At 38.4% G+C, this 23230-nt stretch overlaps 1 protein-coding gene across 1 annotated transcript in view; it reads right to left on the bottom strand.

Moving 5' to 3' along the window:
- The window catches only part of CENPI (centromere protein I), an 80115-nt gene that overhangs the window by 21532 nt on the left and 35353 nt on the right, over positions 1-23230 (bottom strand). Inside the window, exons 6-7 of the mRNA XM_023732380.1 lie at positions 16673-16721; positions 14619-14665 (exon numbers count right to left, since the gene is read on the bottom strand). Coding sequence (XP_023588148.1) covers positions 14619-14665; positions 16673-16721 — 96 coding nt within the window. The remainder of the gene's footprint in view (positions 1-14618; positions 14666-16672; positions 16722-23230) is intronic.

The following is a 23230-nucleotide window of genomic DNA, read 5'->3' on the forward strand; positions in this document are numbered from 1 at the left end:
GTTCTTAACCATTGTCATAGGGCAACATGTGTACTGTTTAATGAGAAACTATTTTGTTCTGTAAACCTTCATCTAAAGTGAGAATAGCAGCACAACTGGAAGAACGTCATTGAAGTCACTGACTTGTGCATACAGAGATTTTTGAAATGGTGTATCTTTGGCTATGTATATTTTCACCAAAAAAAAAAAGGTCAAGAAGGGAGAGTGTTGACATGTCATGGGGTTGTTAACCTATGTCATAAAACAATATGTGTACTGACTGTTCAATGAGAAAATATTTGTTCTGTAAACCTTCACCTGAAGTACAATTAAAAAAAAAAGAATTATACACCATGACCAAGTGGGATTTATTCCAGGAATGAAAGGATGGTTCAACATTAGAAAATCAATCAATGCAATACACCACATTAATAGAAAATAGGAAAAGTTTTTCCTTATAAAAATTCTCAACAACATAGGAATAGAAGAGATGTGCCTCAACATGATTAAATGCATCTATAAAAAGCCAACAGCCAACATATGCTCAATGGAGAAAGGCTGAGAGCCTTCCTCTTGAGAATAGGAAGGAGATAAGGATGCCCACTATCACCATTCTATTCAATATCATACTGGAAGTCCTAGCCAGAGCAATAAGACATGAAAAAGAAATAAAAGGTCTCCAAATTGGAAAAAAAAAAGAAGTAAAATTATCTCTATTTACAGATTACATGATCCTACATATCAGAACATCCCAAAGAATCTACAAGAAAACTTCTAGACTAATAGAAGAATTCAGCAGAGTTGCAGTGTACAAGATCGAGACAAAAAATCAGTTGGGTTTCTGTACATCAGCAATGAGAAATCTGAAAAGGAATTTTTTAAAACTCCATTTACAACAGCATCTAAAAGAATAAAGTATCTAGGAATAAACCTAACCAGAGGTGTAAAGGACTTACACAATGAAAACTACAAAACATTCCAATAAGAGAGTAAAACAGACCTAAATAAGTGGGAAGAAATTCCAAGCTAATGAATTGAAAGATTTATGTCAATACTACCCAAAGTGATCTATAGATTCAGTGCAATCTCGATCAAAATGCCGGCAGAATTTTTTACAGAAATGGAAAAACTAATCCACAACTTCATATAGACAGTCAAGAGGTCCCGAATAGCCAAAGCAATTTTGAAGAACAAAGGAGGAGACCTCACACTTCCCAATTTTAAAACATACTATACAGCTACGGTAATCAAAACAGCCAGGTACTGGTTTAATGGAATAGAACTGAAACCTCAGAAATAAATCTATACATCTACGGTCAAATGATTTCGACAAAGGTCCTAAGTCCATTCAGTGTGGAAGGAATAGAATCTTCAACAAATGTCATTGAGAAAATTAGACTTCCACATGTAAAAAAAAAAAAAATGAAGCAAGATCCATACCTCACACCATACACTAAAACGAATCAAAATGAATCAAGGACCTAAATCTTAAAGCAAAAACAATAACATTCTTGGAAGATAATATAAGAATGAAGCTATAGGACCTAGTTGTTGTTTTTTTTAAATGCTAGATTACCAAGCAAAACAATAATTGCATGTGCAGCAGAAGAAAAAATAGGTAATTGGAACTTGATGAAAATTAAATACAATCATGTGACACATAATGTCCATTCGGGCAATGTCCAACCGCATATGTCCACGGTCCCATAAGGTTTTTTTTTGTTTGTTTGTTTAAAGAGAAAACAGCTTTCCTTTTATTATTTCCCCCTAATGGTTTTAAAGACCCCAAACCTAGAGTCTTGCAGCACTGGACCACGGGTGGGATACAGGCAGTTAAGGCAAAGCACAGGGCTCTGGATACAGGTTCTTGGGCTTAGTCTGACGGGCAGGCAGGAAGGGGCTGAGGGGACAGGCTGCTCCTGCTCCTCAGCCAGGTGGAACAGCGAGCAGAGCTGGGTGTACTCTGCTCCCTCTTTGCTCGCTTCCTTTCGCTCCACTCTCGCGGCCGCCCTCTAGGCCGCTGCAACTGCCACCACCTGTTCCTCCAGCCTACGCCAGCAGCTCCAGTAGCAGCAGCAGCAGCAGCAGCAGCAATAAGGATGACCGGAAGCAGACTCCCATAAGGTTTTAATATAATAGGCTTCACTAAGGAAGTTGGTTCATAACTACAGCTTGTACATAAGCCGAACATTCGTAACCCGGGGCCTTCCTATATATAACATGGTGTTCACACAACATCCAAATCACATAATGTCCTATTTAATAGAATGTATTGTGGATGTTAAGTAACTCATGATCATAGTTATGTTCATCAAAGGACTTTATCAAAAACATAGTATACAGCTACAGTAACCAAAACAGCCTGGTACTGGTATAACAATAGACACACAGACCACTGGAATACAATTGTGAGTCCAGAAATAAACCCATATATCTATGGTCAGCTGATTTTTCACAAGGGTACTAACTCCATTCAATGGAGGAAAGAAGAGTCTCTTCAATAAATGGTGCTGGGAAAATTGGATTTCTACAGGCAGAAAAATAAACTGGATCCATGCCTCACACCACACACAAAACCAAATTCAAAATAGATTAAGGACCTAAATGTGAAAACTAAAACCATAAAATTCTTAGAAGAAAATGCAGGGGCAATGCTGTCATGGCTATGTTTTAACAATGGATTATCTAATATAATAACAAAAGCACAAACAGCAAAGGAAAAAATAAATGGGACCTCATAAAAATTAAAAACTTTTGTTCATCGAAAGATTTAACCAAAAAAGTGAAAAGACAAGCTACCGACTGGGAGACTATCTTTGGAAACCTTATATCCAATATGAATCTACTAAGATATACATATATAAAACTTCAACAGCTTAACAAAAAGACAAATAACCCAATCAAAATGGGCAAACGACTTGAATAGCCATTTCACCAAAGAGGATATTCAAATGGCCACCAAACACATGAAAATACGCTTAGCGTCATCAGCCATCAGAGATGCAAATCAAAACCACAATGAGATACCATTTCACTCCCACTAGGATGGCAAAGATAAAAATACAAAACAAAGCAGAAAACAACAAATGCTGGGGAAAGTATGGGGAAACTGAAACACTTATCCATTGCTGGTGGGAATGGAAAATGGTACAGCCACTGTAGAAAAGTGTGGCAGTTCCTCAAAAAAACTAAAAATAGAACTAACATATGACCTAGCAATTTCACTCCTAGGTATATATCCAAAAGACTTGAAAGCAGAGACACCAATGTTCAATGCAGCACTATTCACAATAGCCAAAAGGTGGAAACAACCTAAATGTCCATCAACAGATGAATGGATAAATAAAATGTGCTACATACATACAATGGACTATTACTCAGCCAGTAGGAGAAATGAAGTCTTGATACATGCTATAATATGGATGGAGCTGGAAGAAATTACTCTGAGTGAAATAAGTCAATCACAAATGCACAAATATTGTATGATATCCCTTATATAAAAAGACAAGAAAAGGCAAATGTATAGAAACCAAAGTTTACCATTGGTTATCAGGGGCAGGTGAGGGGGGAAAAAAGGGGGTTATTGCCTATGGAGTTTCAGTTTACAGTGATGGAAAAATCACACTGATTAAGGGTAAGGTTGTACACTCAATTATTTTAAGTGGTATGAATAAGTTGTACACCAGTAAAAAGTTGAATTGGCAAAAGTTATGTGATAGATAAATTTACCAAAAAGTTACGTGGTAGATAAATTTACCAAAAAAGAGTAGCTACCCAGGTTGCTTATGTACAACCAAATACCTTGTGGAATTTGGTTCTTTGGTTTGGAGGTTTAGGGTCATGGTTTCATGGGACATCCCAGTTAAATGGCCTAATGATGTGTTCAACGCTTCTGTTCTAACTCCTAGTTTGTGTAGTGCCTGGGTTCTTAAAAGCTTGCAAGTGGCCATCCAAAGTACAACAATTGGTCTCTATTCACCTGGAGTAACAGAGGAAGAAAGAGTCAGAAATAGGATGAAGAAAAGGAATATGTGGCTAATTACCTCAATAAACAACTGCCTCCTTTGTCATGAGACCAGAAGAACTGGATGGTGTCCAGCTACAATTACTGAACATTTTGGTCAAAGATTCTACAGAATAATCCTGATCAAAGGGGAGAAAATGTGGGACAGAATTTCAAATTTTCATGGAATCTAGACTTTTTGGAGTCATGGAGGAGGGATGAACCCCTGAAGCTACTGCCCTGTGAAAATCTTTAAACCTTAATCCAAAAATATCCCCTGAAGTCTTCTTAAAACCAAACAAATACTTTAGCTGAACTAGTAAAGAATGTCTGCCTATAGCATTGTGCTCTTTTAAGAACTATCTATATGGGATCAAATTGGCAACAGCAACTCAGAAGATTAGATAGGAACCTTAGGGAGCAGTGAGTTTATGTTAATGGGGGAGGAATAATTGAGAAAAGGAGGATGAGCATGGTTATACAACTTAAAGAATGCAATCAATGTCAATGAATTGTATATTTAGAAATTGTTGAATTGGTGTATGTTCTGCTGTGTATATTCTCAACAACAAAAATAAATAATTTAAAAAAAACCAACTCAATCAAAAGAGTAAAAAGACAATTTACAGACTGAAAAAATCTTCAGGAACCATAAACCCAATAAACATCTAATATCCAAAATATATATAAAACTTCTACAACTCAGTGGTTAAGTGCTGCTCCTTGGAAACCCTATGGGGCAGTTCTATTCTGTCCTATAGCGTTGCTATAAGTTGGAAATTGACTCAAGTGCAACGGTTTTTTTTTTTCTACAACTCAACAACAAAAAGACTAATAACCCAACCAAAAAACTGATAAAGGACATGAACAGTCACTTCACCAAAGAGGATACTGAAGCGGCCAACAAACACATGAAAAGATGCTCATCGTCAGTAGCCATTAGAAAGATGCAAATAAAAAAAAACGAGATACCAGCTCACCTGTACTAGAATGGAACTGATTAAAAAAAAACTCAGAAAATAACAAATGTTGATGAGGATGCGGAGAGATAGGAACCTTTATCCATTGCTGGTAGGAATGCAAAACGGTACAACTGTTGTGGAAAACATTATGGTGATTCCTTAAAAAACTGAAAATAGAACTACCATGACTCAGCAATCCCACTCCTAGGTACCCTGTTATTATGCAAATGATGCACACCTTCTACATTTGTTTGCCAACCACACCCTCCCCCCTCAAGGCACTTATGTTAGAGCACTAGGCTAATTTTTTTTTTACAGCAACAAGTAGAAGAAAAAAAATGGCATAGTGGCACTTATGAAAACATCTCCCAGCGGGAGAGCATGTTTGGCAAACTAAAGTAGAAGGCACGTGTTATTTGTGTAAAATTATGGTATATACCCTAGAGACCTAAAAGTAGCTACACATACAGACATACGTACACCAGGTTCACTGCAGCATTATTCCACACTAGCAAAAGGTAGAAATAAACTAAGTGCCCATCAACAGATGAATGGATAAACAAAATGTGGTTTGTACTGTATTTTTATGCAAATAACACACGTGTTATACTTTTTTTTGTTAACCATGGCCTCCCCCCGTCCGTGAGGTATTTTTGTAAGCATGCTATGCTAATTTTTTACAGCAACATGTAAAACAATTAGCATAGCACGTTAATGAAAATACCTCTCGGGGAGGATGTGGTTGGCAAAAAAAATGTATAATACACATTATTTGTGTAGAATGCGGTACATACAATGGAATACTACTAAACCATAAGGATAAATGAAGTTCGAATACAAACTATAACATGGATGAACCTCGAAGACATTATGCTGAGTGAAATAACCCATTGCCATCGAGTCAATTCCAACTCATGGCGATCCTACAGGACAGGGTAGAACTGCCCCATGGGGTTTCCAAGGAGCAGCTGGTGGATTCAAACCGCGGACCTTTTGGTTAGCAGCCAACTTCTTAACCACTGTGCCACCAGGGCTCCAAGTGAAATAAGTCAATCACAAAAGGACAAATATTGCATGATCTCATATGAAAGGAAAAGAATATGTAAATATATGCAGCCCAATTATTATTAGAGGTTAACAGGGGTAGGAGAGGGGAGGGAAAGAATCATTCTCTGAAAAGTAGTTTTTGTCTATGGTGATAGGAAAACTGGCATCAACTAAGTACAATGGTTACACAAGTTGACTAATATAACTGATATCACTAAGTAGTACACCAGAAAAAGTGCAAAATGGGAAATGCTGTGTTATATATAATTCTATAGCAACAACACAACAATAACAACATGCAGCTATTGATACTGCTCAGGCATTAGGTACAATCAAACACCTCATGGCATTAGTTCTGTTGGTTTGATGGCTTAGAGTCATGGTTTCATTGGATAATCCAGTCAATTGGCCTAATATTGTTTTTAGAGCTTCTGTTCTACCTCCTAGTTGGGTGAGTAGTGCTTGAGGTCTTAAAATCTTCAAACGGTCATTCAATGTACAAGTGGTCTCTATTCACCTGGTGCAGCAGCAGCAGAAGGAGACCCAGGAATTGGAGAAGGAACTGAGCTACAGATCTAACTGCCTCTATGAACTACTGCCTCCTTTGCCATGAGACCAGAAGAATTGGATTGTGCCTGGCTACCATTACAGAACATTTTGATCAAGGACTTAATAGATGGATCCTGATCAAAAGATGTGGAAAAACGTAGGACAGAATTTCAAGATCCTATGGAATCCAGACTTATTGGACCCATCAAGACTGGGGGAACCCAAGTTTATTGCCGTGCCTTCATCTTTAAACCTTGAACCAAAAGTATCCCAGAAGTCATCTTTAAATCAAAGAATAGTTTACCTCAATAGGTAAAAAATGCTTACCTTGAACATTGCACTCTTTTAAAGAATTATCTATATAAGATCAAATTGAAAACAGTAACTCTAAATCATAGATGAGAAGTTTAAGGGGCAAGTAAGTCGAAGTTAATGTGCAATAATTTGGGTAGAGATAGCGAGAATGATGACTAAACGTGAAGAATGTAACCAATGCCACTGAATTGTACATGTAGAAAAATGTAGACTATGAGAATGTTCTGCTGTGTATACATTTTTACCAAAAAAAAAAATTTAAACTCTTCTGCTTCAGTGGAAACAATCAAGAAAGAAAAAAGTCAACACAAAGAATAGGGATATAAAATGGTGTAGCTGCTGTGGAAAACAGTCTTGCAGTTCCTCAAAAGTTAAAGATAGAGTTACCATAACCAAACCAAACCTTCTGCTGTCAAGTCAATTCTGACTCATGGCAACCCCATGTATTACAGAATAGAAATGCTCCATAGGGTTTTCTTGGCTGTAATATTTATGGAAGCCAATCATCTGGCCTTTCTTCTGCAGTGCTGTTGGGTGGGTTCAAACCACTAACCTCTAGGTTAATAGTCAAATGCAAACCGTTCACACCACCCAGAGACCTCAGAGTTACCATATAACCCAGCAATTTCACTCCTAGGCATATCTCCAAGAGATATAAAAATACACTTCCACACAAAAACTTGTACCCAAATGTTCATAGAAGCATTATTTACTTGGGGGTGAGGACAAGATGGCAGAGTAACAGCACTCACATTTATCTCCCTGCAACTAACCCACTGCACAACAAATAAAAACAAGCACTGGCTGCAATCTCAGAGCTCTGGGTGGCAGTTGAAGGGTTAGAGAGTTGAGGTGAGTCTCGTAATGAGGTCAAGAAGAAGCAGTGTCAGCAGAGAAGCTGCGAGTTTCTGGCTGCAGGCATCCAGAGGACTCGGTTCACTATGGCCATTTTGGGACAGGGACAGGCAACACCCTGAACAAAGAACACAAGACAGCAGCTAAACCAACGAAAGTGTAGTCCAATTAAGTTTGTGCATGCTGGCTATGGGAATTCACAAGCCACGCACTTGGGAAGGGGCACAGGGAAGCCAAAACACAGCAAGTGTGTGGTGTTGAATATCACCGAGACCAGAAGTATGCGAGCACTAGAACCCAGGGCCACAGAAGAGCCGCAGGACCCACACATGAGCGAGGGTGAGAAAAATACATCAAACAAGCAACAGCAGGAAACTGGCCCCCTATGCAAAACTAGGTACTGCGGGAGAGCCTGCTCAGGGTTGACTGTGAGGGAAAGACATAAAGCGCTCATCATCCTCACCTTGGGAAAGCTGAGTCCCACCACTTCTACCTGCAGCCAGCGGAAAAGTCCCATGCACAATTAGTCACAGAGAGAAAACTGCGCCACAATCCTACAAAGGGAACTGAAGGAGTCCAGTCCCAGAAGCGCAGTCATCTGAGGAAAGCTACAGCCAAATCCACAAGAGACAGAAGGACCTCACACACCAGTAAAATCAGCCACCTTAGGGAAAACCAGCCAGAGTAAGCACCAGAGACTTAAAACTTTGCAAAATACCTAAAAGCTGTAGAGATAGACTAGACTCCTATAGTAACAGATAAATCCTCAGACAGAACTGCTGACTCAGCACTGAAAGAACCAAAAGGTCAGAGTGCCCTCCAGTGGAACTTAGGAGAAGATAATGGAGATAAACCTAAGAAAAATAATTCTCAGAAACACAGAAAACTCCGAATTCCAGAATATCACAGTAAGATATTAAAATATCCCACACTGCATGAAAAATAATAAAACATACAAGATCGCAAGAGAAGATGGCCCAATCAAAAGAAAAACATGAATCGGAAATTCCTCTTATGCAGGCCAGGATAATGGAAAAATAGAAGACTTCCATATAATAGCGTTAAATATGTTTAAAGAAAGCAAAGAACACACAGAAAACAAACTAGTGGAGATCAGAAAACAAAATGAGACACAAAATGAGAAATTCAATAAGAGATTGAAAACATTAAAAAAAAACAGAAATACTAGAACTGAAGAACAAAATAACTGAATTAGAAAAATGCAAGGGAAATATTCAACAATAAATTCTAGGAGAGAGAAGACGGAATAAGTAAACTAGAAGACAGAGTAACTGAACTGTAAGTTCAAGAGAAACAAGAGAAAAGAACAAAGAAAAGCGAATAAAGCCAAATGGAAATGTGGGATTCAATTAAGAAATCTAACATTAGAAATTTTGGAATACCAGAGCACCATGATAATAATAAAGGCATAGAAAGAATTTTCCAAGAGATAATCAAAGAAAATTTCCCAGACCTGAATAAGGAATCAAGCCTGAAAATACTGGAAGCTACACGACATACTGTAATAAAATTCTTAAAAACCAAAGACAAGGAAGACTTCTGAAAGCAGCAGGAGAAAAGCACAACATAACATATCAAGTGTCCATCATAAGAATTAGCGCAGATTTCTCCCCAGGAACCCTGGAGGCCAGAAGACAATGCATCAACGTATATAAAATATTGAAGGAAATCAATTGTCAACCAAGAATTCTTTACACAGCAAAGTTGTCATTCAAAAATGAGGAAATCAAGACATTCCCAAATAAACAGAAGCTCTGGGAATTTGCCACTACCAGATCAGCTCTACAAGTATTACTTAAGGGAGTTCTCCAAATGGAAAGGAAACAGCATTAAACAAATACTTGAATCTACACATGGGAACTAAAAAGAAGAGAGAGAAATTTCTGAAAAACAACACCGTGGGCAAATATAAGAATCAACTATATGATATTTTCAAAGAATAAACTCAATAGTTAAGTTCCACAAACAATACAACATCAAGCGCATAAGAAATAAGTACATATTAAACCTACTGGATTTAGGTTGTACAATGATATCAATGGAGAGTCACCAACAGAAAAAGAGGAGGGAGGAACAAAACAGGAATAGTTTTAGTATGTTAATGTTGTATGTTACTTGATGTTTGTATGTTAAATGTTGTTGCAATTGCAAGTTATGTAACGTAGTATTTGTGGTAACCACTAAGAAAACACCTAGAAAAATACACAGAAGAAGAAATCAAAAAGGCTCCTTATAAAAAAGCAGCTAAACACACACACAAAAAAAAAAACGTAAAAATGAGAATAAAAAGACAAAGAAGATATGTTGTTATTAGGTGCCATCGAGTCAGTTCCGACCCATAGCAACTCTATGTACAACAGAATGAAACACTGCCCCGTCCTGCGCCACCTTCACAATCATTGTTATATTTGAGCCCATTGTTGCAGCCTCTGTGTGATATAAGACACTAAAAAATCAATTAGCAAAATGAATGAAGTAGATACCTCATTTTCAGTAATAATCTTAAATGTAAATAGTCTAAACTTCCCATGCAAAAGGCAGAGAGTGACAGAATGGATAAAAAAACATGATCTATCCTTTTGCTGCCTACAAGAAGCACATCTTAGACATAAGGACACAAACAGGCTGAAAATATAAGAATGTAAAAAAATATTCCATGCAACCAACAACCAAAAGAAAGCAGGACTGGCCATACGAATATCTGATAAAATAGACTTTAAATCAAAATCTATTACAAGAGATAAAGAAGGACATTACATAATAATGAAAGGGTCAATTCATCAAGAAGACAAACAATCATAAATATATACACACCTAACATCAATGCTCCAAAATATATGAAACAAATACTTATATGAAAGGAGAAATAGATAAACTCCACAATGATAGTTGAGGACTTCAACATACCACTTTCGATTCCAGACAGAACATCTATAAAGAAGATCAGTAAGGACACCGAGGACTTAAATAAAACCATATGCCAATTTGACATATATAGAACACTCCACCCATCATCGGAACAATACACATTTTTCTCCAGTGCACATGGATCATTTTTCAGAATTGATCATATGCTAGACCACAAAACAAGTCTGAACAAATTTCAAAAGACTGAAATCATACAAAGCATCTTCTTTGACCATAACAGTATGAAGCTAGATATCAACAGGAACAATAAGGAAAAAATCATAATTACATGGAAACTAAATAACACACTACTAAAAAAACTACTGGGTCATAGAAGAAATCAAGTGAAATACTTAGAATCAAAGGAGTGAAACATATCAAAACCTTTGGGACATAGCAAAAGCCGTGCTCAGAGAGATATTCATAGCAATAAATGCCTACATTAAAAAAGAAAAAAGATCCAAAATCAATAACTTAAACCAACAACTTGAACAAATAGAAAAGGAAGAGCAAAAGAACACCAAAGCTACCAGAAGAAAGGAAATAAAGATCAGAGCAGAAATAAATGAAATGGAAAACAGAAAAGCAATAGAAAGAAATCAAAACCAGAAGTTGCTTCTTTGAAAGGATCAATAAAATAGACAAACCACTAGCTACACTGACAAAAGAAAAAAAATGAGAAGAGGTAAATAACCACAGAAGCGTTATTTATAATAGCCAAAAAATGGAAAACAACCCAAATGTCCATCAGCTGATGAATGGATACACAAAATGTATCTATCCATTTTATTCATTCAAGTTTATATCCCCAATGGACTATTATTCAGTAATAAATAGAAATGAAGTTCTAATACATGCTATGACATGGATGAACGTTGAAAACATTATGCTAAGTGAAATAAGCCAGACACAAAAGGACAAACATTGTATGATTCCACTTATACGAAATATCTAGAATAGGCAAATGCATAGAGACAGTAAGCAGATTAATAGTTGCCCAGGGCTGAAGGGAAAGATGGGAATGTGGAGTGACTGCTAATGTATACAGGTTTCTTAAAGGAGTGATAAAAATGTTCTGGAATTGGATAGTGGTGATGGTTATACAACTTTGGAAGTATACTAGAAACCAATGAATTATATACTTGAAAATGGTGAAATTTATGTTATGTAAATTATACAATGAAACATATATGAGCTGGAACTCAATGGGACTGCCATGTTTTTTCGGGTCTCACAAGTTTTCCACCTTTGACAGGGTGCAGTCTTAGCACTTTTCTATCGCTCTCTATTAATGGAAACTATTTGAGTTTTCCTTCTCTTAGAGGTTTCCACCTTACGCAGGTTCCAGCTTTTACTGTATCTCAATAAAAAAACTGCATGAGAAAAAAATAATAGGATAACATTTACAATTGAAAAAATCAATATAAGCATGTTATTATAAACATGGAGATAAAGCCACCAAAAGAGTTGAGGTGGCTATGATGAGTGGAATCAGGCGTAAGAAGGGCAGGGCAGGGTTCTGCTGTTTTTTCATTAAACCTTATAGAACAATTTGATTTTTAATCTATATACTTGTATTACTTCAAAAAAATTTAAATTGCTTTAAATGGAGCATACTTATTTGCAAAATAATTATTTATTAAGTATTTATTAATGTGCCATTCACTGTGTAACCTTGAGCAAGTTACTTTAGTTCATGACTCTTTGTTTCTTTATCAATGAAATACAGGTAATAACAGCACTTACCTCACAAAGTTGTTATGAGCATTGTGAGACAATGCATACAAAGCATACAGCACGATGTCCAGCACATACCAATAAGCACTCAAATATTAGCTATTTTTACTAAGAATACAAGGACAAAGTCGTATCATCAAGATGCTTATACATGTAAACAAATAAGTACAATAATCATTATAGGTACCATGAAATGTATAGGGTGCAGTGAAGGTTCAAAGGAAGGAATGTTAAATAGATCTGAAAGTTAAAGAAAGGAGTCATAAAGGACATAACTCTTGAACTCAATCTCAGAAGATAAGTAGGAGTTTACCCACAAGATGTACAAAAATGTTTTGGATCTCCCTCTGCCTAGGGGATCTGTGTGTTCAAGGGCACAGAAGCTTCAAACAGCCTGGTATATCTAAGGAACCATAAATAAGTTCAGTATACCTAGAACAGTGGTTCTCAAGGAGAGGTCCCCAGATCGGCAGAATCAACATCATCTGGGAACATGTTAAAAATGCAAATTATCAGGTCCACCTCATAGATATTGAATCAGAAATGCTGGGGCTGGGGCTGAGCAATCTGTGTTATAAAAAAGCCCTCTGGGTAATTCTGATGCATAGCTAAAGTTTGAGAACCACCGGCCTTAGGAATGGGAAGGAAGGGAGAAAAGGGGAGGCCCCAGAGAGTATAAGGAGTGCGATAAAGTGAAGAAATAGAGACTATGGAGCACCTTCTATGCCATACAAAGGTACTTATCTTTAACATAGGCATAATATAACCAGTTTTGAAGTTTAGGACAATAACATTGGCAGCAGCATGAAGAGACTGGAAGGACATAAGAATAACACGGTAGAGAGATCAGTTGCGGTGGTAGCAGTAATCCAAGTGAGAATGATGACCCTGAACTAAAGTAGGGGCAGGAGGAATGAAGAAAAAGGGACTGATTTGAGTAATAGACAAGATAGCATAACAGACAAGATTTGGTAGCTGACTGGATATGGAGGGTGAGGGAGGAAGATGGTAGTGCCATGGAGAAGACTAGAAGAGCAAAAAGAGTACCTGAACTAAGATGCAATGGGGAGGTATAAGATAAAAATGAATTTGAGTGATATTTTCAGGAGATGGAAGTGGAAAAATTTGAGAGCCAACTGGGTATGAGGTATGAGAAAGAAAGAATCATGAATGATTCCTAGCTTTCTAGCTTAGGTGTTTCAACAAGATAGGGAAATGTAAGAAAAGGCATTGGAGTGAGAAAAAAAAGATCATGAATTCAGTTTGGGATGTGTAAAGTTTGAAGTACCTATGGAATATCCAGGTGAAAGTATATGTGAGCTCAAGAAAGACTGTGACAAAATCTATTTAGTCCTACACCACCAGCATACAGGTAGTACTAAAAGCCATGGAAATAGAGAAATTACCCAAGGACCCAAAATCCATTGCCGTCGAGTTGATTCTGACTCATAGTGACCCTATAGGACAGAGCAGAACTGCCCCATAGGGTTTTCAAGGAGAGGCTGGTGGATTCGAATTGCCAACTTTTTTGGTTAGCAGCTGAACACTTAACCACTGTGCTACCAGGGCTCCCACCAAAGGACAGCATTACAAAAAAGGGCTAAGAGGAAGCCTCATACTGGAGAAGCGAGAATGTGTGTATGTTTGTGCTTTTCATTAAATATGAATGTCTTTATGTAGCATGCAGTCTTCAGTTAGGCATAGGCAGTACTACTTCCTATTGTTTTATACTCAAAGCTTCAGATTTTTATTACCTGGCAGGTATACTAGATATCATAATGCAAGAGAATAAGGACAACAAGTAATAGTCAGAGATTAGTATATTGCAGTTTAAGTATCCAGAAGAAAATGTCTTCAAATGCTTTCCTAGATCCAGTCATAAAAAACTATGAACTCATTTCTGACCACTTCCTGACCCTGATTGTTCCAGTCATACCAAACCAGTTCCCAAAATAGTTTCTGCCGTTTGACACCTCCATGTCTTTGCACATGCTGCTCCCTCTGCCAGGAGTGTCCTTCTCTCCCTTCTTTCCCAATTAAGTCCCATTCATCCTTTCAAATTTCTCTCAAACATCACTACTCCTCCTTGACCCTGAGGCTGATTTTGATTTCTTATTTTGTTGACTAAGCCCCTAGGCAGTAAGTTCTATGAAGGTAATGACTCATTTGAGTTTATAGCCAAAGCCAAGCTCAGTACCTAGCACATAGTACACTGGCCAGTCTTAGGTCTTTTTGGTACTCACCATCTTGGCCTGAAGATCAAGCAGTTTTCTCACACGAAATGGTTTGACTACAAAAGATAAAGAAAAAGGATACTATGCATTTGGTTCAGAATAAAAATCAATAGGTTATACCAAACCACCATGTAGTTCATTTAGCTTCCTTTTACAACAAATCAAGAATATAAACATCCTGTTCAGTTAAGCCATTAAGCAGATGCTCTTAAAAGTACTAAAAAGCAATTTCTTCTAGCTCAATTGGCATAACACAGTTTAAAAAGACATTGTTCTACATTCTACCTTGGTGAATAGCATCTGGGGTCTTAAAAGCCCATGAGCAGACATCTAAGATACTCCACTGGTCTCACCCCTTCGGAAGCAAGGGAGAATGAAGAGAACAGGATACAAGGAAAAGATCAGTCCGAAGGACTAATTGTCCACAGCTACCAAGGCCTCCACCAGACTGAGTCCAGTACAGATAGCTGGTGCCCAGCTACCACCACTGACTGCTCTGACCAGGATCACAACAGTGGGTTCTGGACAGAGCTGGAGAAGGATGTAGAGCATAATTCTAACTCACAAATAAAAAGACCAGTTTTACTGGCCTAAAGGAGACTGAAGAAACCTCGAGAGTATGGCCCCCAAACACCCTTTTAGCTCAGTGGTGAAGTTACCTCCGAGGTTCACTGTTCAGCCTGGGAGTGGACAGCCCCGTAAAACCAAATGGGACTAATGAGGCACGGCAGTCCAGGGACAAGGGCTAGAAGGCAGAGGAGGACAGGAAGGCTGGTGATAGGGAACCCAAGATTGAGTAAGGATATTGTTGATGTGTTGTGAGATTGTTAACCATTGTCATAGGGCAACATTTGTAGTAACTGTTAAATAAGAAACTATTTTGTTCTGTAAGCCTTCATCTTAAGTGAGAATAACAGCACAATTGGAAGAGCATAGTCAGTGTCACTGAACTGTGCATGTAGAAATTTTTGAAATGATGTATCTTTGGCTATGTATATTTTCACCAAAAAAAAGGTTGAGAATTGGCATAACACATTTTATAAAGACAATGTTCTGCATTCTACACTGGTGAGTAGCGTCTGGGGTCTTAAAAACCTGTGAGCAGCCATCTAAGATACGCCCCTGGTCTCACCACTTCGGGAGCAAGGGAGAATGAAGAGAACAGGATACAAGGAAAAGATCAGTCTAAACGACTAATGGACCAAAGCTACCACAGCCTCCACCAGACTGAGTCCAGTGCAGATAGATGGTGCCCAGCTACCAACACTGACGGCTATGACCGGGATCACAATAGAGGGTCCTGGACAGAGGTGGAAAAAGGATGTAGAACAAAATTCTAACTCAGAAAAACAAAGACCAGATTTACTGGCCTGACAGACTGGAGAAACCCTGAGAGAGTATGGCCCCCGGACACCCTTTTAGCTTAGTGGTGAAGTCACTCCCAAGGTTCACTATTCAACCGGGTATTGGACAGCCCCATAAAACAAAACGGGACTAATGAGGCACAGCAGTCCAGGGACAAGGACTAGAAGGCAGAAGGGGACGGGAAAGCTGGTGATGGGGAACCCAAGGTTGAGTAAGGACAGTGTTGACATGTAGTGGGGATCTTAACCAATGTCATACGGAAATATGTGCACTAACTGTTTAATGAGAAACTATTTTGTTCTGTAAACCTTCATCTAAAGTGAGAATAGCAGCACAACTGGAAGAACGTAATCAACCTCACTGAATTGTGCATGCAGAAATTTTTGAAATGGTGTATCTTCGACTATGTATATTTTCACCAAAAAAAAAGGGTCCTCCAAGGCTGAGAAGGGAGTGTGTTGACATGTCATGGGGTTGTTAACCAATGTCATAAAACAATATGTGTACTGACTGTTTAATGAGAAAATATTTGTTCTGTAAACCTTCACCTAAAGTAGAATAAAAAAAAATTTTTAAAAAGCAATTTCCACAAAATAATTCCTGATATGTAACTAATGCTTATAGTTAACGTTATAAAGGCTAATACAAATGCTAATTCCACAGAATGAATATAATACAACTGGAATGAAAATACTCACCATTTTCTTTTTTGGTAAGTAAATATAACAAATGGCAGATGTAAGGGCACTGTTAAAATATAAACATTTAAAAAGAGAAATGACAATATATTTTGAACAGAATAGTGACACATTTTCCTAAAATGTCAATTTTATACTGATTAAGTAAAAAGGCTTCAGGACTTCATTGAACAACGGTTTTAGAAAGTTTCTTTTTTAGATACTACATAGTGGTGATAAAAAAAAATAGTTTTAACATATCCCATTATGCCTTTTTTAGTTGTTTTTGAACATAAAAACACTATAGACAATTCGGAAAAGACAAAAATAATTGTCCATAATTATCCTACCTAACAAAAATTTATATATTCCTTCCAGTATTAGTCCATATTTATTAAAAAGATACAAACTTAAAACTTTTATCCTAATTTTCTACTTAAAAGCATTTTCCCATGTTGTTTAGTCTTGAAAATCATCATTTCCAATGATGTTCAATATTCCAAGGAGTGGATACACCATAATTTAATTAACCATTTAGTCCCCAGTTTGGGAAATAGCACACACTCAATAACTTTGTTAACTGAATTACTGAGTGACAAATTCCCCTACACCTTTTCATTTTGAGTGTCCATTTGTTGAAGTCTTATTCTAGATCAGGGGTTGGCAAATTCCACATCTAGGATTCTAGATGTAGGGCCTGCCTGTTTTTGTAAATCTGTACCTGTTTTATCAGTACAACAGCAGAGTAGTTGCAACAAGGACAATATGGTCTGTGAAGTCTAAAACATTTACTATCTGATTCTTTACAGAAAGAGTTTGCTGATACCTGTTCTAGACGAAAACATAGGAGAATATCTTCATGACCATGGGGTGGTAGTTTTTGGATTTTTTTTTCTTCTTTCACAAATGAAAAAAATGATAGCCACAAAACAAAACATAAAAAAAAAACTAATAGGACTTCCAAGCAACATGGCACTATAGGCAGAAGCACCAACGCCGTCCCTCCACAGCAAAGATCCGACAAACTAAGCCAAACAGAGAAAACGGCAATCCTGAAACCCTAAGCATCAAATGAAGACATAAAGAACTCGGCCAAGCACCGAATGGAATAAGAAACCAATCAAAAACAGAGAGCGAAGAAAGATACATGCAAAGGTCCCCTATCACCTAATGCAGCATGGATCTGCCATCTTGGACTCCTGTCGGAGATCAGCCAACAGGGAGTATGGGAAAGCAGCTTCAAGGAGCTTCCAGCAGGAGACAGAACACCCAGTAACCAGTGATATACGAGCGATATATGAATTCCCACCCCCCTACGTCACCCACACTCAGCCTGCTCTGCTTCCTGTAGCCAGTCTCTGGGCCGGGAAGCATCACCTAAACTCAGGTGTCGCCTGGATTCCACCCGCCCGCACTGGCCGGCTCCTTAAGTGTCATTTGTTGGCTGATGCTGTTGCTTTTTTCTGCTTATTTAGATTTCTTCCTTACCTCTCACAACCTCTCCCTCCTTTCTATCAAATACCTGGCTCCGCGAGCCATCTTTGCTTCTTTTTGAAAGGCTGTGAAACGCCACTTGAATGTAAAACTGCTTTCTGGCCCATGCTGCCACACTGGTGGGATCCCAGGGCTTTTTGTTTTGTTTCAACTGTTGTTTGTTTCCTTTTCTCGAATTGGGAGCCCGTTCTTGCCTGGCAGTATTGCACGGCTTGGGACCTACCCCCTCAGTTTGCACACAAGCGCAGAGGGATCCCCGAGGGCCTTTCATTTTTCTTGGTTTTTTGGGGGGCTTTTTTCTTCTGTTTTTCTTTGGGGGTTTTTCTTGTTCTTTTTTATTTTGTTTATTTTGTTTTCTTTTTCCTCTTTTTGTCTTTCTTCATTACTCAGTTTCTCATCTCTCTATACTTTCCGTCTCTTCCTGTCCCTGAATACCTGGTGCTGAGTGACACCTCTACCCCTTCTAGCAAGGCTGTACTTCACGGCCTGGAAGGAACTTCCCCAAACCTTGCAGCCACACTGGAGGGATCCCTAAGAGCTTTGCTTTTCTTCTTTCTTCTAATTTTTATTTTTTTTCTTTTCTTCTTCTCCTTTTTGTTTTTCTCCATTTCATAGTCTCTCATCACTCCACTCCAACGGGAAGCTCCGCCAGCACTCTTTTTTGTTTGCTTGTATGCATTTGGCTTCCGTTCCTCTCTCCTCTCTCCCATACCCATCTTAGCTCCACACATCACAGTCTCTCCCCTCCATCCTACCTACCTGTACCGTGTGCTGAACATCACACCACAAAGCAGTCCAGGCGTGGCCTACCGGAAACATCCCTGCACTGATTACTGGCCCGCCTGATGGCTGTAGTAAGTGCCACAAAGAACCCATCCCAGTAACTCCTCTTCAGCTAGACCTGCCCTGCTGTACCATATCTGAGCGACTGACCCCGCCAATTGGAGACGGAGGCGAAAAGTATCATGCCAACAGATGAGCAAACAACAAAGAACACACAGCCCACCTGCTCAGACATAGCCAAATTTAAAAAAAAGGACGAAACAAACAAATATACAATCAATAAACAAGGAAAATAACTACCGAATGCCCCAAAGACAGCAGACAATATCAAAACACAGAAACAGGACAGGATGGTTCCAGTAGGTGTTCAAAATAAAACACCAAATGACTTTCCAGTAGAAGAAAAGGCACTAGAACTACATGATAGGGAATTCAAATCTATAATATTCAGAGCTACCAAAGAGTTAAAGCAAAAAGCAGACATAAATGAGGAAAAAATAGACAAATTCATGGAAAAGATAAACAAAAAAATGGAAGAATTCAGGAAAACAATGCAGGAACAAAATGCCAATATAAATTCACAACTAGAAATCATACAAAAACAACAATTAGAAATCCAAAAGATAAACAACAAGATTTTAGAAATGGACAGTGTCATAGAAGGAATGAGGAACTGGTCTGAAATTGCAGAAGACAGGATCAGCGAAACTGAAGACAAACACTTGGGTAAAACTCTGGGGAAAAATCAGAGAAAAGAACAAAAAAAAAATGAAAAGACCCTGAGAATTATGTGGGATACAATCAAAAGCAAAAATTTTCGAGTGACCAGAGTTCCAGAACAGCGGGAGAAAACACAAAACACAGAGAGGATCACTGAAGAACTGCTGACAGAAAACTTCCCCAATATAATGAAAGATGAAAAGCTGGCAATGAAAGAAAATCAATGAAACCCCAAACAGGAGAGACCCCAAAAGAAAATCACCAAGGCATATCATAATCACATTCGCCAAAAAGGAAGACAAACAAAGAATCTGGAGCGCAGCTTGAGAAAAACAAAAAGTCACATACCGATGAGAAACAATAAGGCTAAGCTCAGATTATTTGGCAAAAACACTGCAGGCAAAAACGCAATGCGATGGCATATATAAAACTTTAAAGAAAAAGACTGCCAGCCAAGAATAATATATCCTGCAAAACTCTTGCTAAAATATGATGGTGAAATTAGGTCATTTCCAGATGAACAAAAATTACGGGACTACATAAAAACCAAACCAAACTTACAAGATTAAAGGGAGTCCTTCAATCTGAGAACAAACAACATCAGCTCACAGGCTGAATCTGGGACCCAGAATCATACTACCTAGATACTAATCTAAGAAATGAACTCTAAAGGACTATAGAAAACCAAAGAAATACAACAGGGAATCAGAGCAATTAATCTGTGAACGACAACAACATCAGAACAATAAAAGACGAAATAAACAGTGTAGGTATAGAACCTTCTAATGGAGAGGAAGCCAAGGCGATACCAAGTAATAACAGACTACTTCAAATTTAGAAAGATAAGGGTAAATTTCACAGTAAACACAAAGAAAGTGAACAAACCTACTCATCAAAATAAAGAGGAAAAACGTAAAGTCTCAGTAAAAACAAAACCTAGAAAAACAAAAGAAATGGAAAAAAATCCACAAACAAAAGCAATTCAGCACAGGAGAGAAAGAGGAACAAAAAAAGTCAGCACCACAAAAAAAGCACTACAAAATTACAGCAATAAACTCACACCTATCAATAATTATACTGAATGTAAATGGTCTCAAGGCACATATTAAGAGGTGGAGAGTGACAGAATGGATAAAAAAATAGGGTCCATCAACATTCTATCTACGAGAGACACACCTTAGAAACAAAGACATAGATTTATTAAAAATCAAAGGTTGGAAAAAAATATATCAAGCAAAAAACTACCAAAAAAGAGCAGGAGCGGCATTATTAATCTAAGATAAAACAGACTTTAAAATAAAATCCACCATAAAAGACAAAGAAGGACACTATATAATGATTAACGGGAAGATCCATCGTGAACACATAACCATAATAAACATCTACACACCCAATGACAGGGCTCCAGAATACATAAAACAAACTCTAATAGCACTGAAAAGAGAAATTGACAGTTCCACAGTAATAGTAGGAGACTTTAACACACCACTCTCGGTAAAAGACAGAACATCTATAAAGAAACTAAACAAACATATGGAAGACCTAAAGGGCACAATCAGTCAACGTGACCTCGTAGACATATACAGAACACTCCACACCCTACACCTGTAAAGTACACATTCTTTTCTAATGCACATGGAACGTTCTCCAGAATAGACCACATCTTAGGCCACAGAGCAATCCTCAACAAGATCCAAAACGTTGAGAAAATACAAAGTATCTTCTCTGACCACAATGCCATCAAGGAGGAAATTAACAACAGAAAGAACAAAAAAAAATCAATTACATGAAAACTGAATAACACCCTGCTTACAAATCACTGGGTAAAGAAGAAATCAGAGATGGAATCAAAAAATTCCTAGAACCAAATGAGAATGAAAACACATCATACCAAAATCTTTGGGACACAGCAAAGGCAGTTCTCAGAGGACAATTTATAGCGATAGATGCACACACTAAAAAAGAAGAAAGGGACAAAATCATAACATTAACTACAGAACTCAAACAAATAGAAAGAGAACAGCAAAAAAAGCACACAACCACCAGAAGAAAGGAAATAATAAAGATCAGAGCAGAAATAAATGAAATAGAGAACAGAAAAACAATAGAAAGAATCAACAAAACAAAAAGTTCGTTCTTTGAAAGAATCTACAAAATTGACAAACCACTAACCAGACTGACAAAAGAAAAACAGAAGAGGACACAAATAACCCAAATAAAAAATGTAATGGGGGACATTAGAACAGACTCAAATGAAACAAAAAGGATCGTAACAGTATTATGAAAAAGTATACTCCAATAAATTTGAAAACCTAGAGGAAATGGATAAATTTCTAGAAAAACACTACCTACCCAAACTATCACAAAGTGATGTTAAAAATCTGAACAGACTCATAAAAAGAGAAGAGACTGAAAAGGTAATAAAGAAACTCCTGGGGCGTGGCCAACATGGCGGAGTAGTTATATCCTTCCTATATCCCTCTTGCAACAAAGACCTGGAAAAACAAGTGATTTGATTCTATATGAATATCCAGGAGTCCTGAACAAGGAAAAGTTGAGGAATCCGTCTGAGCGATAGGGGAGAGGGAGACGGTTTGGAAGAAGCCTAGAGAGCCAGAGCCCCGGTGGCGAAACTGCACAGCCATGCTGGTACGCAGTGAAGCAGGCAAATGGCTGTGCTGTGCACGTACTCGGGAAGCAGTTTCCACATCGAGAGAGACCCGACAGCAGAGATTAGGCTTGGACACTGCGAACCAGTGAAAAGCAGCTCCCAAGTGGCTCAGATAAGTACATGCGTGCAGCCTTTCGCAGGGTTTTTAAAAAAAGAAAGCCCATTTGGGAAAAATCTCTCTCCCTTTTACGTCTTCCCTCTGCACTCTGCACCGGGAGTCCGCTGGGCCGGAAGTAGATCCCAAAAGGCGCCCTGACCCATTCTCCTGGCCTTGGAGAGAGAACAAATAAGCTATTGGCTCCTCTAAGCCAGGAACACAGGGTCGACACAGCTCCTTTGCTAGGCAAAGGTATAAGGGGTCTGGAGACTCTGAGTGCCTTACACCCCTGTATACACTTGTGGGGACCCATCTCAACAGCGTTAGTCCTCACTACCACAGTACAATAGGGCAAACATCTGAAGTTTAACTTCAACTGCTTCAGCTGTGAACTGGCAGATTTGTGACCCTCGAAACAGCCATGCCCCTTAAGTAGGCACTTTTATCGCTCTGCATCAGGGGCTTGAGGACTGATGGTATCACCTAAAGTGCCTAGTTACCTGCTACAGGAGTCCAAGAAAAAGTGGTGCCCTCGAGTCTTTACAGCCAACAAAGTGAGGTGCTCACAGTCCGACTGCAAACCTCACGTACCTACTCACCCTAGAGAATAAGGACACACATTCCTTTCAGGCTCTCAGAGGCAGCTGGCAGCCCCCTGCCTGGCTCAGCGCATGATCCCCTACCACAACCAGAATCCACTGCCTGCACCAATCCACCCATTCCTCTCTAGGACTTGGGATGAGAGCCTGCACCACACACTTGGTGACCGACTGCCTGGACACCTGAGCTGAACCCATATAGGAAAATTTAATGG

This window comes from Trichechus manatus, unplaced genomic scaffold (assembly GCF_000243295.1).
Source record: "Trichechus manatus latirostris isolate Lorelei unplaced genomic scaffold, TriManLat1.0 scaffold00051, whole genome shotgun sequence".
Lineage (NCBI taxonomy): Eukaryota > Metazoa > Chordata > Mammalia > Sirenia > Trichechidae > Trichechus > Trichechus manatus.